Source organism: Lacerta agilis, chromosome 1 (genome assembly GCF_009819535.1).
Source record: "Lacerta agilis isolate rLacAgi1 chromosome 1, rLacAgi1.pri, whole genome shotgun sequence".
NCBI lineage: Eukaryota > Metazoa > Chordata > Lepidosauria > Squamata > Lacertidae > Lacerta > Lacerta agilis.
In genome coordinates this window covers 1,528,359-1,543,149 of record NC_046312.1, presented here as the reverse complement: position 1 = coordinate 1,543,149, position 14,791 = coordinate 1,528,359, and the positions used below count along the sequence as shown (strand labels likewise).

Below are 14,791 nucleotides of genomic sequence, written 5' to 3'. Positions count from 1 at the left end.
ACAACATCTCTGGTCTGAAGGCCATTGGGCAGAAGGGCTATAGAAGGCCTCTGAGCATGACCATGGAGAACCAGGGTAAAAAAGGTAAAGGTACCCCTGACCATTAGGTCCAGTCGCAGACGACTCTGGGGTTGCGTGCTCATCTCACTCTATAGGCCGAGGGAGCCGGTGTTTGTCCGCAGACAGCTTCCGGGTCATGTGGCCAGCATGACAAAGCCGCTTCTGGCGAACCAGAGCAGCGCACGGAAATGGTGTTTACCTTCCCGCCGGAGTGGTACTTATTTATCTACTTCCACTTGACGTGCTTTCGAACCGCTAGGTGAGCAGGAGCAGGGACCGAACAACGGGAGCTCACCCCTTTGCGGGGATTCGAACCGCCGACCTTCTGATCGGCAAGGCCTAGGCTATGTGGTTTACACCACAGCGCCACAAGGGTGCTGCCAGCCAAAAGTGCGCAGAACAATTGCCTGTTCCCGGTACTACATTTTCACAGTGGAGGCGGTAACCAAGGGGGCAGGTGGCACCTTTTGCTGAAGGTTCTCAAGGAAAGCCTGAACAAGCATCCCTGGCACTGGGGGATATGCTGCCTCCTGGCGAGAGCTTTGACCAGATCACTTTCAGGGCTTTGGTCTGTTATTCTAACCCTGGCCATAGATAAACCAGCAACGGAAGGAACAGCTTAAACACAGCCAATACCTTTGACGTTGCCTGGAAGTCCAGTTCTTCTGACAAGGAAGATTTTGGTCCCATGAGCACTTGGGTCCTGCTCTCTTGGGGCGGACGGATCTCAGCCTTTGGAGCAGATGTTCTGCAGTCCAGGCGGTGGTCTGAAGCCAGCGATGAGGACGCATGTGAGCCCTGGTCCGCTTTCACGATGGGAGGTGGTTCCCTCCTGACCCCTCCTTCATCTTCACTAGAGCTGCTGAGAATTTGAATCCGGGAGCGTTTCTTGAGTGGCGGGGGAGCAGCCCCTCCCTGCTGCAGGAGGGCCTCTTTCAATTTCCTCCTGCGTCGGGTGCAATACTGCTTTCTCCCCTCCCCAAAGCTCTCCTGCAGCAGGTTGAAGTCAACACAAACTTCCTCATCTTCACTGGAGCAGCTTTTGGGGTCTTCCACCTCCTCCTCCTCCTCCTCAACACAGAAACTGTCTGCTAAGTAACTCTCTTCCTGCTCTGGAACCTGGAAGGAAAGGAAACCGTGCCATGATTTGCGTGTCCCCAAGGCAGAGCCACAGAACATCAAGGCCTGGGGTAGGCAACCTAAGGCCCGGGGGCCGGATCCAGCCCAATCGCCTTTTCAATCCGGCCCGCAGACTGTCCGGCAATCAGCGTGTTTTTACATGAGTAGAATGTGTCCTTTTATTTAAAATGCATCTCTGGGTTATTTGTGGGGCATAGGAATTCGTTCATTTCCCCCCGAAAAAATATAGTCCGGCCCTCCACAAGGTGTGAGGGACAGTGGACCAGCCCCCTGCTGAAAAAGTTTGCTGACCCCTGCCTTAACTGAACCTGAGGCTGCCCATTTGCAGCCCCAAAGAAGGGCAGCATCCATATACTTGACCAGAGGTAGGCAACCTAAGGCCCGGGGGCCGGATGTGGCCCAATCGACTTCTCAATCCGGCCCACAGACAGTCCGGGAATCAGCATGTTTTTACATGAGTAGAATGTGTCCTTTTATTTAAAATGCATCTCTGGATTATTTGTGGGGCATAGGAATTTGTTCAATTCCCCCCCCCAAAAAAATATAGTCCGCCCCCCCCCCAAGGTCTGAGGGACAGTGGACTGGCCCCCTGCTGAAAAAGTTTGCTGACCCCTGCTCTTGAGCCTCACATGGGCTGTAACTACAGGCCTGGCCAGCTCCAGCAGATGAAATGCAGGTGACCTTTCCAGTCAAGTCTGGAGGAGTTTTCAGAGCATGAGGCTGGCACAGTTTCTAATGACAAAATGACATTTATGTGTCACTTTGTTCTCAGGTTTACAGGTATGTATGGAATATGGCAGAAATCCAGAAGGCAAATGCCTTAATTTGCATGAGCCAGTTTATTTTGGTATGTCTACCCCACCCTTTCTATTGAAAAATATAGTAAGAACCTGGGATAAAGTGGCATCGATATGCTGAGGAACCAAGCTCTTTCATTTTAACACCTGAGCCAGGTTTCCCCGTTTTCCCAGGCGCCTGCACACTGCAAAAACACTCCCCCACCCCAATTCCTGGACTGTTCACATCTCTCCCTGAACTGCTGCCTGGACTCGCGTCACAGGCTGAAGAAGTGTTAGAAAGCAGCAGTTCTGTGCCTGGAGGCTGCCTGGGTTTAGGGAGACGGTCAATGTGTTATAGATGTCCTTGTGCTCCCCTGAAGGATCTGTTTTTTGGTTTGGGGGGAGGATCCGGTCTTGTACCCGGACTCCCAAGCATTTCCAGTGGCACCAAGGGAGTTCCCTCTCCCAGCTGATGCTGGCACATGAACTGTGGCTTCACCTAGAGAGAGGCAGGCTGGCCAAGGGCAGCCTCTTGGCATGTGGGGCTGCCCAGGAAGCTGCAGCTAGTATTGACTTTTAATAGGGGCAAGATTTGTTCCCAGCAACTTGGCCCAGTTAAAGGACCTTCATTGGCTACCAGTGTTTTTCCGAGCCCAATTCATGGTGGCATTACTGTCCTTTGTGGCCAAACTAGCTTGACTCCCCAGTGCCAAAAGGAAGGCCGAGTTCCCAATCAAGCTACCCAGATGATAAGGTCATTCTGCTCATAGCTCTGACTTGCCATATTTGTATTTTACATTGTTTTTACATTTTGATTCATGTGAACCGCACTGGGGATTTTTATCGAAGGGTGGTATTAACAAACAAACCCCGGCTGTCTTGCGGCAGCAGGTTCTGCCTTGCTAAGAAGTCAGCCCACCTTGGAACAATCCTTTCGGCCTTGTCCTTTAAGACGACACTCGTGAAAAGCGACCATTTGCTCTGATAAGGCTGTGAGAAGCCAACAAGCAGCATTTGTGGATCAAGACCAGCCCCCGTTTGTGCTTTGGACACAACCCTCCCTGTCTGCCTTCCTACCTGTGAGAAAACAGCCACCGAGTTGCATCCTTTATGCATCTTGTACCTGTTGCCAACAGCTGGGCTTCGTACAGATTTCAGGTAGACTGCATGCATCTCAGATTCTGAGCAGAGAGAGAAAAGAGCAGCAGTCAGGCAGGCAGAAGAGGAACCGAAGCCGCAGTCAGCACCTGTTTGGGCAGGCTTCGCAGGGGGAAAGAGTCTCTGTAGGGTGGGGGGAAGTTGTGCAGGGCAGGGCAGCTTGTTTTGCGGAAATCGCTACAATTCCCACCACACAAACAGACTCTGCACCAATCAGGGGCCTGTTAGTGGCAGCAAAACTCTTCCCACAATGGCGTGCGGGGGGGGGGGGGGGGCAGGTTCCACAAGTGGCAATTGCTACCACATAGAAGCAGCCATGCATTCTCTATCCATTTCCAGGCCTCGGTTCAAGTGCTGGCTATTCAAGCTCCACTGCAGGCTGTGCCTTTGTTCCTCATGTTTCCACTTTGTTGCTGATACTGCAGCATGGAGCGAAGGGTTAAGCAACGCAGTCCTGATTGACTGCTGCTACCTGATTTCCAAAACCTGACATGCCAAGTGCAATCACGGCCTCGTAGGGAAGCTACTGGGAGGGCTGGTGCCACAATGGAGCCAAGGAGGTGCCAGCTAATAGGAGAAGGGCAGGGTTTTCCTTCACTTACCATTGAGATCTTGCATAATCTGTGTGTCATCATTTAAAAACTCGATGAGCGAAGAACTCTGCACATTTTCCGAGCCGACGCTCTCATCGGATGAAACCTCCATGGCTCCTTCCTCAGAAAGTTCCGCCTCTTGGTCCAGGAAGTATTTGGCTGCGTTCTACATGAAGCAAGAGCAAGAGAGTTCCTGCCCAGCAGCATCCTACTTCGCAGACTCTGCTTTAGAACCAGCCATGCCAGGTGCCGGTGGCCGCAGACTGGCCAATCCCCACCCCTGGGCTGATCAGAACTGGCCACAGGCAAGGACACGATCCCATGTTGACAGCCAGCCCACCAAGCCCCCCCCCCACCAGCCATGCAGATCAAGTGATCTGAGGCCACAGCCTCACATGGAAAGAACTGCCTGGGGCCCAAGCCTCTAAGTGCAGAAACTGTTTGTCCATCCTCAGTTACAAAACACAAGGCCAAAAGTACCTCCCCCCCCCCCAATTTCTTGATTTGGTATTAGTTTCCTGCATTTTGGATCCAATCCCTGACAGCATCTCCAAGTAGGCCTGCGAATGACTCCAGCCTAAAACCCTGGAGAGCCACTGCTGCCAGTCAGTGTGGACAATACTGAGCTAGATGGATCAAGGCCCGTATAAGGCAGCCTCCAGTTTTATAATGACTTCTCGGGCAGAGAGAGGCCTCTCCCCATTACCTGCAACTAGATCCTCTTCTTTAACTGGGGATGGGAGGGGCTGAATGACACACCAAGTATGTGCCCTCCTGCTCAGCTGAGCTGCATGGCCCTGCTCCAAAACTGAAATTTGGCATAACAGAGGAGACTCTGTTTCCAAGCATGTTCCCCTCACGCGCACTGTCCCGTATTTCCTTCCTGTCCAAGGTTCCAGAGGGGGGTCTGCTTCCCTACTTTGTAAACGAAAAGCACAGCACCCCAAGCCTCACACCCACCAGAAACAAAGGAGCATCGCTGTGTGTCACATGCGCACCTTCCTGGCAGCAGTGTCTCCCCTTTTCCGCCTCTTCACACCTGGCTTCTTGCTCCAGCTCTTCTCAGAGCAATCTGGGCTTGCATCGCTAGACAAATCTGACTGAAACAGAGCACAGACACTGGTCAACAATGGCATCAGAGCCAGCTTCCTCTGACTTTAGCTGTTGCTCTGTTACCCTGGCAGGGACTTTATGGGTCTGGCTTAACCAAAACCTGCAGCCTTTGGCTTCAAATCTGGGGTGCTATAGGCAGCCTGGTTCACATTCCTTATGATTAATGTTGATGGTGAAATTACACTTAAGGGGTGGTTAAAGAATTCTGGAGAAATTCTGGGCAGGTGGCCAAGAGGATGACTCGGGGTAAGGCAGCCTGCTGGTTTTCTGTGTACATTTGAATGAGAGAATGCTGCCCAAATATCTCTCCATCTGAAGAATAAACAGCGTTGCCACATTTTACAGGAATTGCTTTGAGCACAGATGTCATTGTGGGAAACGCAGTATATAAATGAATTGACTATAAAATACCTACTTTACTTCTGCTAGATATCTCAAAACTAATCAGCTCCTGTCCTATTGCAGGTTAAAGCCATTTTAGAAAAAAATGATAATAACCATTTCCTAACAATGAAGAGGGATGTTTAAGCCAACCGGAGCAAAATGTGTTTTTCCTGCCCTGACTGGGGTATCTACTCACTGTGACAAGCGGACGTCTCCGTTTCTTGACAGCACATACTGGCGATTCCAAGTCACGGTCATCATCAATCTTGGGAGAAGGAAGGAAGATGTCAAAACACATTTAGAAACCGCACAGAGAGGAGTTTTGTTTGGAGCTTGGTGGCATTTAATTTTAACTGAGCTGACTCACGTTTTGAGATGTGAAAAGGTTCACTTTCTTCTTATTTCTTCTGAGAAAAACAATTTCTTCTTCGCTTTCACTGCCGGCCCCAACTGCGAAGGAGTATGTGGGTAACAATCATAAGAAAGTGTGTGTTTTTCACCATACAATATATTTGTATGTCTGAGAGGAAAATGCTTTCTCCACTTTTTTCTTTAAATAAGGCAATTCTGAATTGGCTTGGGAGGTTGCTATTGTCTGCCTGTGACTCCCCATCCGCCCAGGGTCCAGTTGGGGCAACTTAGACAGTATTTCCCAGCAGAGGAACACGGCTGGCTGCACTGCCTGGCTGAGCTGGAAATTAAGAGTGCTACCGAGGGATAGGGATGAGGGGGAAGAGAAGGGGAAACACTCAACCAACTTCACTTATCTGTTCTTGGACATGTTGTCAACCCACGTACAAGAGCTGTTGCTCCTCCTACAGGTAGGCAGAGAGGCACCTCTGGAACAAGGTATCTCCAACTGACTCCACTTCTCCCCTACCCACCACTTTTGCCCCATTTCCCAATTCTTCCTTGCACATATTCCTCAAGGTTGCGTTGGATTGTTTTTAATAGGAATGCAGCAGTCCCCCACATGCTTTTCACAGAATGAGGAAGGAGCAGGCCTTGAGAGTAGGACTGTTACATTTAAGCAGAGGCTTGACAGCCATCTGCCAGGAATGCTTTGATGGTGTTTCCTGCTTGGCAGGGGGTTGGACTGGATGGCCCTTGGGGTCTCTTCCAACTGTAGGATTCTATGATTCTATAAGCAAAGAATGTAAAAGATGTAAGCTAAGGATGTAGAAACCTATGCTGATTCCTGCAGCTGGATGAAGCCTGGGGTTCCTCTGAGCCCGCACCCTGTTCTCACGCTGGTCAACTAGGTGCCCATGAGGGGCACCTGAGCGCAGCCATGCTCTCCCCTCCTGCGGTTCAGCCTGGGTGGGGAAATTGCCAGGGCAGGAGTGAGCAAGGGCATTGCATCTACAGAAGCAGACCATCCTGATGCAATGGCGCTGTTCTAGTCTACTTTGGCCAGACCTCATCTGGCTTACTGTGTCCACAGTTTACTTACATTTCAATTTTTTAAATTGATTTTGTAATAAATTGCAGTATCTCTCTAAATCACCATGCATCTTGTATAATACCACTCTTACTGCAAAACTACTTACATCTGATTGGAAAAAAGCTTACCAAATGAGTAACATAAAAAGTTGAGGTTTATTCAGACATATTATCCCAAATTAATAAAGTGATCTTCCATTTTAAAAACAAAACAAAAACAACAAACGTATTTCAAGAAAGTTGGTGTTATAAGAAAAAACTGCTCCTTTACCATTATGGGGTGTCCAAGAGCCTGTATAGAGCCCTTAGGTAGGTTCCCTATCAGTAGGAGAAAATAACAGAGGCCAACCAGAGAAAATTGAGAAGCAAAGCAGCTAGTAAGCATGATATTTAGTAAATTGTTGCAACAGGATCCCCTGCTCACCCCACTGACAAAGCAAAGTGCATTGGGAGCATAGCCTAGATGGAGGGGGACCAGGAGGCCCCCCCTCACTAGGAGCAGAGGCTGCAGGGCCCAGGGAAGCAGGCTGAGCTTGGAGAAGAGACAATGAGGAGGCAAGAGGGGGGCCAGGATCTCCATTGACGCTGAGGACTATTAATGCCACAGCAGTATTTTGGTCCTGTTTATTGTCGCTGCTGACTCTGCCGTGGTTTTATCTGTTCCTGTTTTTATCTGATTGATGATCTGTAACTGAGGGAGAGGGGGTGGCTTTTAATTTATTCCACTGTACCCCACTTTGGTACCTTCTTGTGTGGAGAGGAAGGCGAAAAAAAGTATTTCAAATGCAGCGCAGGGGAAATGATTTAAACATTCCCGACAGCATAAACCATTCAACAGAGAGCGTTGGACTGACTCTCTTTCCATTGGAGGTTCTTAAGCAGAGGCAGGATGGCCTCACCTATTGGGGATCCAGGGGGTGGGGGGGTTTCCTGCATCTGCTGGGGGGCAGGGGTGGTGATGCCCCACAAGGCCCTTTCCAACTCTAGGATGTTGCCTTCTGCAACCTGATGCTTATCCAGAGAGAGAACATCCCTTCATTGCTTAAAAGGCAGGATCTCAGTATCCAGTTCCCATCTGCCTTCTGAAGATTGTAATTATAGAACTGAACTAACAATATCATCATACAAAAAGTAAACATAGATATTTCCTCAGAGGCAAAGCCTATATATGCTTTCAAACACCAAAGTGCTGATTTAAAGTGCAATATACAAAGTGCAATATAATGTTAAAGATGGTTATGCAAAAGTCTGTAAGATGTATGGGTCTATCTTCCCAATTCCTATCTTCCTCTCTGCATAATGCCTTACGCTATTTTAATTTTTAAAAAATCTTACCTTCAATGGGAAGCACGTTAGCGCCACTTAGGCTTCCGTTTTCCACCTTTGCGTTTTCCCGCAGCGCAAGCCCCTCTGTGCTGAAAATGGAGTTAGCCAAGTCCCTTTTCACTGTACTGGCATTCCCTCTCCTTGGAACTGGCGCCTGTGGGTTTTCCTGCCTATTCCCGGAGAAAGAGCTCGTGGAAGTTCTTCTGGGGACGCCAGCATGGCTCGCCTGCCTACCTGTCGGTGTGGAAAATGCAGCGTGTGCAGAACTTGGTGACTGGCACAGTCTCCCTCTCACTGGTGTCAAAGGAGAGACCAAGGGAGTAACATTTTCAACCGCTGCAAGACAAGAGTCTCGATTTTGTAGGTGTAAAGGTGTAGAAAACTTGGTTCCGTTCAAGCATTCCTTACCCCAGGTCAGTGGAGACTTCCTGGACATGTTGCTGTTTGAGAGCGCTACTTCAGCGCCAGAGGAGCCAACTGCCGCCTGACTCCCTCCACCTCCCACGGTGTCAGCCTGCTCTGAGCGCTCGTCCTCCGACTCTTGAGTCAGGAAACCCAGGTCAAAGTTAACAGAGAACAACTCCTGAGAAACATTGTATAACTCTCCAGGGGGCTGGGCGGATTCTGCTTTGCCTGCAGAGACAGGATCAACAGATGCTTCCAAACCTCTTGGGACTGTCAATGACTTCATGGGGTTTCCTCGGCTGACCTCATGAAGCTCTTCCCCCGAGGGCTGCCTTCCAGAGGTCCCCTCTTCCTTGCTCTTGGGACTGGCTTGACTACCCCACAGTGATGGGTCTGAAAGCTCCCCTCCCTGTGTGTCTGGATGAGGGCCACTCTCTGCAAAATCCTCTCCTACAAAGAAACGCCCAGGCACTTCAGTAGGGCTTGCATTCCTGTCAGCCAGCTTCTGGGATCCTTGATAACTTCTACAAGCCTTCTCCTTTCCTGAATGGTTTGCTCCTGGATCATGATTTGCCATTGGCGGAGTTCTCCCTTGAATGCCCATCTGCTTTTCATCGTCACACTCAAATATTTCATCCCAATCAAAATCATTTATCTTGCTAAAGGAAGCTTCAGGAATGCAGCTTTCCCCCAAAAGGTTATCCAAGGAACGCTGCTCCTGAGCATCGGTGAGCTCAGACATGTTCCGAGGTGACGTGGAAAGTGGTTTGAAAGGTGTCGGTTTTTCTCCTGAAGGACATTTGCCTGCAAACACACTGGAAACACATTTTTGCACTGAGCTTAACGGCTGGGCTACATCCTCTGTCTCTTCTTCAGAATCAAATAATTCGTTCAGAGAAGGGGGAGACTGTGACAGAAGCCTCGCTGCATTTGTTGGGATGCATTTCCCCCAAAAAGCATCCTCATCGGCACTTGCACCAGGAAGCACAAACAAATCCACCACTGTTGCTGCAGGTGGTGCATAAAACAAGGAAGAAAGGGGAGAACTTTCTTCTGCAGAGCAGCCATAGCCTGAATCTGCACGGTGTCCATTCCATGAGCCGCACCCTTTTGAGACGGGCTGAAATTCTGTTTCTGCTGCATTTTCACGGTCAGTAACGCTTCTCTGGGCAGTGCTTATGCTGGGAGATCCCTCCATGTTTTCCTCATCCTTATCTGACGTTTTCTTACATCCAGCACCTTCAACCAACGGCAAAGTGCTTGCTGGAAAACCATCTGCAGGGCTGAGTCCCTCTGTAGCACGACTTTCAGAGTCTGCCGTCCGTGCCTCAGGCCTATTCACAGATTTGAAGCTGGTTGCTTTAAAGAGAGATACACATTCTGCATCAAGCTCCACGGAGGAAGATGAGCGGTGTGTTGCTGCTTTTGGAGCCTCTACCCGGGTTTTTCTAGAGAAAGGCGCCTTTTGAGCAGCTGCAGCATCACGACACCTCTTGCCCCGCTGAGCCTCCTCCGATGCCTCAACATCTTCCCAGTGAAAATAAGGACGGGTATCCAGCTCATAGTGGCATTCTCCCTAGTTGAAAAAAGAAAAGACAAGACATTATTTCGGATGTCTGCTTGACTCAAAGCTCATCGCACTCCTTATCCTCCCGTGAACTGTGTTTACTAGACTGGCATTGCTTCAGTCTTGCAGAAGGGAAATGGAACAGGAGACCAACATTTGCTCATGAGGGCTAAAGGAGAAAATCAAAAGAGCCTGCTGGATCAGGCCAACAGCCCATCTAGCCCAGCTTCCTGTTCTCACAATGGCTTCTCCCCAGATGCCTGTGGGAAACCAGCAAACAAGATTCAAGCACAACAGCCCTCTTGCTTTGTGTGATCTCCAGCAACTGGCATTCAGAAGCAATACGGCCTCTGACTCCACTTTCTACATCTCTCCATCCACAGATCTGTCCATTTATTCCTACTCGCTGCTTCTCAATCCCCAATCCACAAGAGGACCTCTTCCATGCCTGCCAAGCTTACTCAGCAGGAGTCTCTGGTGAAGTACTTTGTCGAAAGCCTTTGGAAATTCCTAAGTATGCTATGCTTGTTGATACTCTCAAAGAACTCTAATATGTTCATAATGTAGGACTAGCCGTTGCAGAAGCCATGCTGGCTCTGTTTCAGGGAGGCTTGTTCTTCTATATGCTTGGTTATTTTATCTTTAACAATACTTTCCACCAGTTTTCCTCTACTGCTTCCAAATCCTGACTGACTATGCCTGTGTGTGTTGGTGCAGCCTTCCCTAAGTTCACAGGATCATGGAGTCATTTAAATCAAAACAGAATGATGCAGCTAGTTAATTTACCTGCAAATTTGGCCTACAAAAAACCGAAATAAAACTAAAAATGACCTGATACATAAGTTACATAAAGCAGCTCTCCTCCAGGGGTACCTGTCTGGCAGCTAGGATCATAGTGTGTGTCCTCATTTCAGGCTCACAAGGTCTTACATAAATGCTCTCCTTCGCTATGGAAAAGGACAATTGACCCCAGGCAGGTTCCAAACCGCAGGTGGGAAGCAAAAGCACTCTCACACCTTCACACTTTGCTTAGTAGAGTAAAACATCAAAAAAGCATTTAAAGGAACTAACAAAACTTGAGATTTGAAATCAGCTGCTCAGCAAAATAGGTCATGGGACAAAACCGCTCCTTTCCCAATACGACTGTATTAGCGCAACAGCTTTCATTAAGAATTATAGAATCCTGCCAGATTTAACAATATTCACAACTTGGAAAGGTGACAGAAAATGTGGTGCCTAGCAATTAAATGGGCTTCTGGCCTGCAAAAACAAACAAACAACAGTTCTCTCTCCCTCTCTCTTTCTCTCCCCCCCCCCCCCGGGGGAGCAAGGCATCAATAAATGGGAGAATCCATCAGCTCATTTCACAAACATCCCACCCACAGAGTCACAAGGCAACTATGGCTTTGGGAGTGCAGGAGTCATAATAACAGTACTGACTACTCTTGGGCTCCAGTAAAGTGACTCCTTGCAATAATGCAAAAGAACCCCATGGCTGGTGTGCATGAAGAATAAGCCTCCAAAGGGAAAAGAAGGCAATCTGGAGGGAGGGAGGGAAGGAAGGAAGGAAGGAGCTGACACAGCATAATTTTGGAATGAACATCAGTTTCCCTGCTGTCATTATGGGCAATGCGTTTTCTGTAACAAGCTGGAGAAGAAAGCAGGGCAAGCTGGCAAGCCTTTCCGATTGCTGAGTGCCGCTTTATCCTCTTAGATGCCCATATGACCATTTAATGCTCCAGGGCAAAGTAGTGCAGGACCTGATTAGCAACAGTGTGTGTGTGTGCGCATGGGTATTAGTGGAAGCTCTGAGCACACCAAGCTTAGCTTTTCAGATGCAGGTTGAAAAGCAAACCATGTAAACAGAACTGCACAGAACCAGCCCTCCTCCGAGCACAGCTTCCACAACCTTCCCCCCCCCCCGAACCTGCACCTTTCTTGTCAATATTCTGTACGTACTAAAAGCTCCTCCCTAGAAGTTCAAGGCAGACTTGAGCGATGCACATGAGTCTCCTGACACGCCTGCTGTCACCCCTGAGACTCTGGCAATGAGGGCAAGATCCCAGGAGTTCTCTCAACTGCCTTGAACTGTATGACCACCTGACTGGAGCATTCCAACCTCCAATGGGCTTCTTTCTGCCTGGGGCTACAGCAAGGCTTCAAGCTAACTTGCTCACCTTCACCGCACTCAGGCTCCCATGGGGCCTCCAACGATCTTTGCTAACTCAGATGCCTGGCAAGACCTTTGCAGTCATCCTGCCCCTTCTCAATCTAGGGCCAACCAACGAAGGACATACGGAAGGAAGAACTTCACCATGCATGGTTAAACTGTGGAATTCACTGCCATGAGAAGCAGCTGTTGCCACAAACTTGGGTGGCTTTAAAGGGGAATTAGACAGATTCATGGAGGAGGCGGCGGCTATTCATGGCTACTAGGCCAGGATAACTCTGCTCTGCCTTCACAGTTGGAGGCAGCGATGCTCTCCTGAATGCCAGTTGTTGGAAGCCACAGGAGGGGAGAGAGCTCTCGTGTTGAAATTGTGCTTTTGGCATCTGGCTGGCCACAGTGAGAAGAGGGCGCAAGCCTTTTGAGGCACAAGAATTCCCCACAACTGCAACCGTGCTCTTCCTGAGCAGAAGTACTTCTGCGGGCTTCCGCTGTGAAAATGAGATGCATTTTCAACACTGTTGGAACTATTCCAAAGAGGGAAAACAGACGTAAATAAACAAAATTATCCAAGCACAGACTGACACTGTCTTGCATGGACAGTTCCCATCCTCCAGACATTTGATCCCAAGTGCTGAAGCAGCAACAACAACAGAGCATTTGCACTGCTCCTGCACGTGTGGGACTTGACTCCCTCCTCTGGATTCTCTGCAGGCTTCTTCTCGCTGCAGTTTCCCGCCCGCCCATGGAATCCCAGCAGCCAGAAGTAGGAGTCCCGCATGTGGGCAATTATAGCCTTGAGCCATTTTGTTGGTGTAGGAGTGTGAATTGAAGTAGGAGAGAAAAACCGACAAGTGTTAAATATAACACTCTGACGTTAGTGCAGGCCAAGAAATGCATAGTTACTGGGCATGACTCAAGCTCCTGAACTCAAAGTGAGTTTGCTGCTTAAAACCTGCCTAAGTGCGCCAACACCTGTTCACTGGAAGCACATTTGCATCCCTAGCTAAAGTGGAAGTGCCTGCAAGGAGATTTGTCACACTTTCCTACAAAAGGAGGGTTGAAACCCACCCAGGGTGCACTTTTTATTAAAGAGTTCACATAAGTAGACCTACAATGCAATCCTTTAATTTACGCGCTCTGCATGGTAGTAAACACAGTGTTCGAAACTCCTTGTTCTAGGTGCATTTTGCAACGGAATTTCATTAGTGTGAGCAATTTTTGAGCTCTGGGCGCAGTACTGAGCTTAAGATTTCAGATTAAAACTGCAGAGTGAAGGAAAGGAGGACCTTTTTCTGCCTCCCCACATCCAGCCACTCCCTGAAGACTGGAAAAAAGACCCTCTTAAGAATATTAGGGGGGTGGGCAGGGGAAAGACTAGACCATGTGAAAAATGAACATAATATTTTAGCTGCAAATCATTCATTTTCAGCTTTGCATTCTTGTTATAAAAAACACAACTAGACGTTCCGTTGTTGCATCCACAACCCTTTAGCTCCTAGCTTTCATATCTCAATTTCTAACACTGAGTAAACATTGTCCTCAAAGTTCAGCCACTCACCATTTAATTATTATTATTATTTATTAATTAGTTACTTTTCTTCCAACAGTAGCTCAAAGCAACTTACAACAAACAAACAAAACATTAAAACCCGCATAAAACAAAACAAAATAAGAAGAATCTAAGACAATCATATTCTTAAAAGGCAGGATTAAAACATCTCATTCTCAACCACTCAAGGAGGCCATGGATAATTTAAAATCAAAGGCTGGGCAGTAAAGAATGTTTTTGCCTATTGCCTAAAGATATGCAATTATGGCACTAGGTGAGCCTCCCTGGAGGGAGCATTCCCCAAATGGGGACCCACGACTGCAAAGGCCTGTTCTCATGTTGCCACCCTCCAGACCTCTTATGGAGGAGGCATATGAAGAAGGGCCTTGGAGGATGATCAAAGGGTCCAGGTCAGTTCATATGGGGAGAAGCAATGCAAGAAGTATTGGGGTGCAGAGTTGCATGAGGTTTTATAGGTCAAAACAAGTGTTTTGAACTGGGCCCAGAAGCTAACTGCCAGTTGGGCCAGGATTAGAGTTACGTGCTCAGACCGCCTTGCCACCAAATTCGGCACCAGCTACAGTTTCTGAAATCTGAATTCACAATCTCTTATTAGTGTCAACATCTACAGAGGCTCCTGTTGCTGAAGCTACAGCTCCCAAAGCAAAAGCACAGCAGAAAAGCATTGAAAGGGGTATTGTGCAAAATCTGCTTTCATTCTAATGAGCTGTGCCCAGCAAGCGCACACTCACTGAACAGAAAGTCATCTGCTGTGCTCTTCTGGAGCAGCTGTGCGGACAGTTTAGGATTCCAGAGCAGAGCAACTGGCTTCTCTCTAACAGAGGAGAGGTGGCCACCCATGGCCTGCAGGCCAGATCCAGCCAGCCTGCCATGCCTCATCTTTATCTATAAGCAGACTGGGAGATAAGGCTCTGAGTCTGATCTTTAGGGCAACAAGGGATCTATCTCCAGTCTTAGTGCTAAGGATACAGCACTGTGATGGGAGATAAGCCCACTGCCTGCTCTCCAAGCGCTGAAGGCAGCACTGTGAAACCTGCAAACTCTAGCTAGGGGAAAATCCAATCCATTTGGCCAAGCCTCTGT

The 14,791-nt window shown here is 48.6% G+C and overlaps 1 protein-coding gene across 3 annotated transcripts in view; it reads right to left on the bottom strand.

Annotated features, from left to right (window-relative positions):
- FANCM (FA complementation group M) overlaps nt 1-14,791 on the bottom strand; it is a 48,695-nt gene that overhangs the window by 3,184 nt on the left and 30,720 nt on the right. For all 3 annotated transcript variants that reach the window (XM_033157631.1, XM_033157717.1, XM_033157801.1), the window contains 7 exons: nt 8,006-9,977; nt 5,595-5,677; nt 5,424-5,492; nt 4,729-4,830; nt 3,740-3,896; nt 3,057-3,160; nt 697-1,179 (listed from right to left, as the gene is read on the bottom strand). In XM_033157631.1, coding sequence (XP_033013522.1) covers nt 697-1,179; nt 3,057-3,160; nt 3,740-3,896; nt 4,729-4,830; nt 5,424-5,492; nt 5,595-5,677; nt 8,006-9,977 — 2,970 coding nt within the window. The remainder of the gene's footprint in view (nt 1-696; nt 1,180-3,056; nt 3,161-3,739; nt 3,897-4,728; nt 4,831-5,423; nt 5,493-5,594; nt 5,678-8,005; nt 9,978-14,791) is intronic.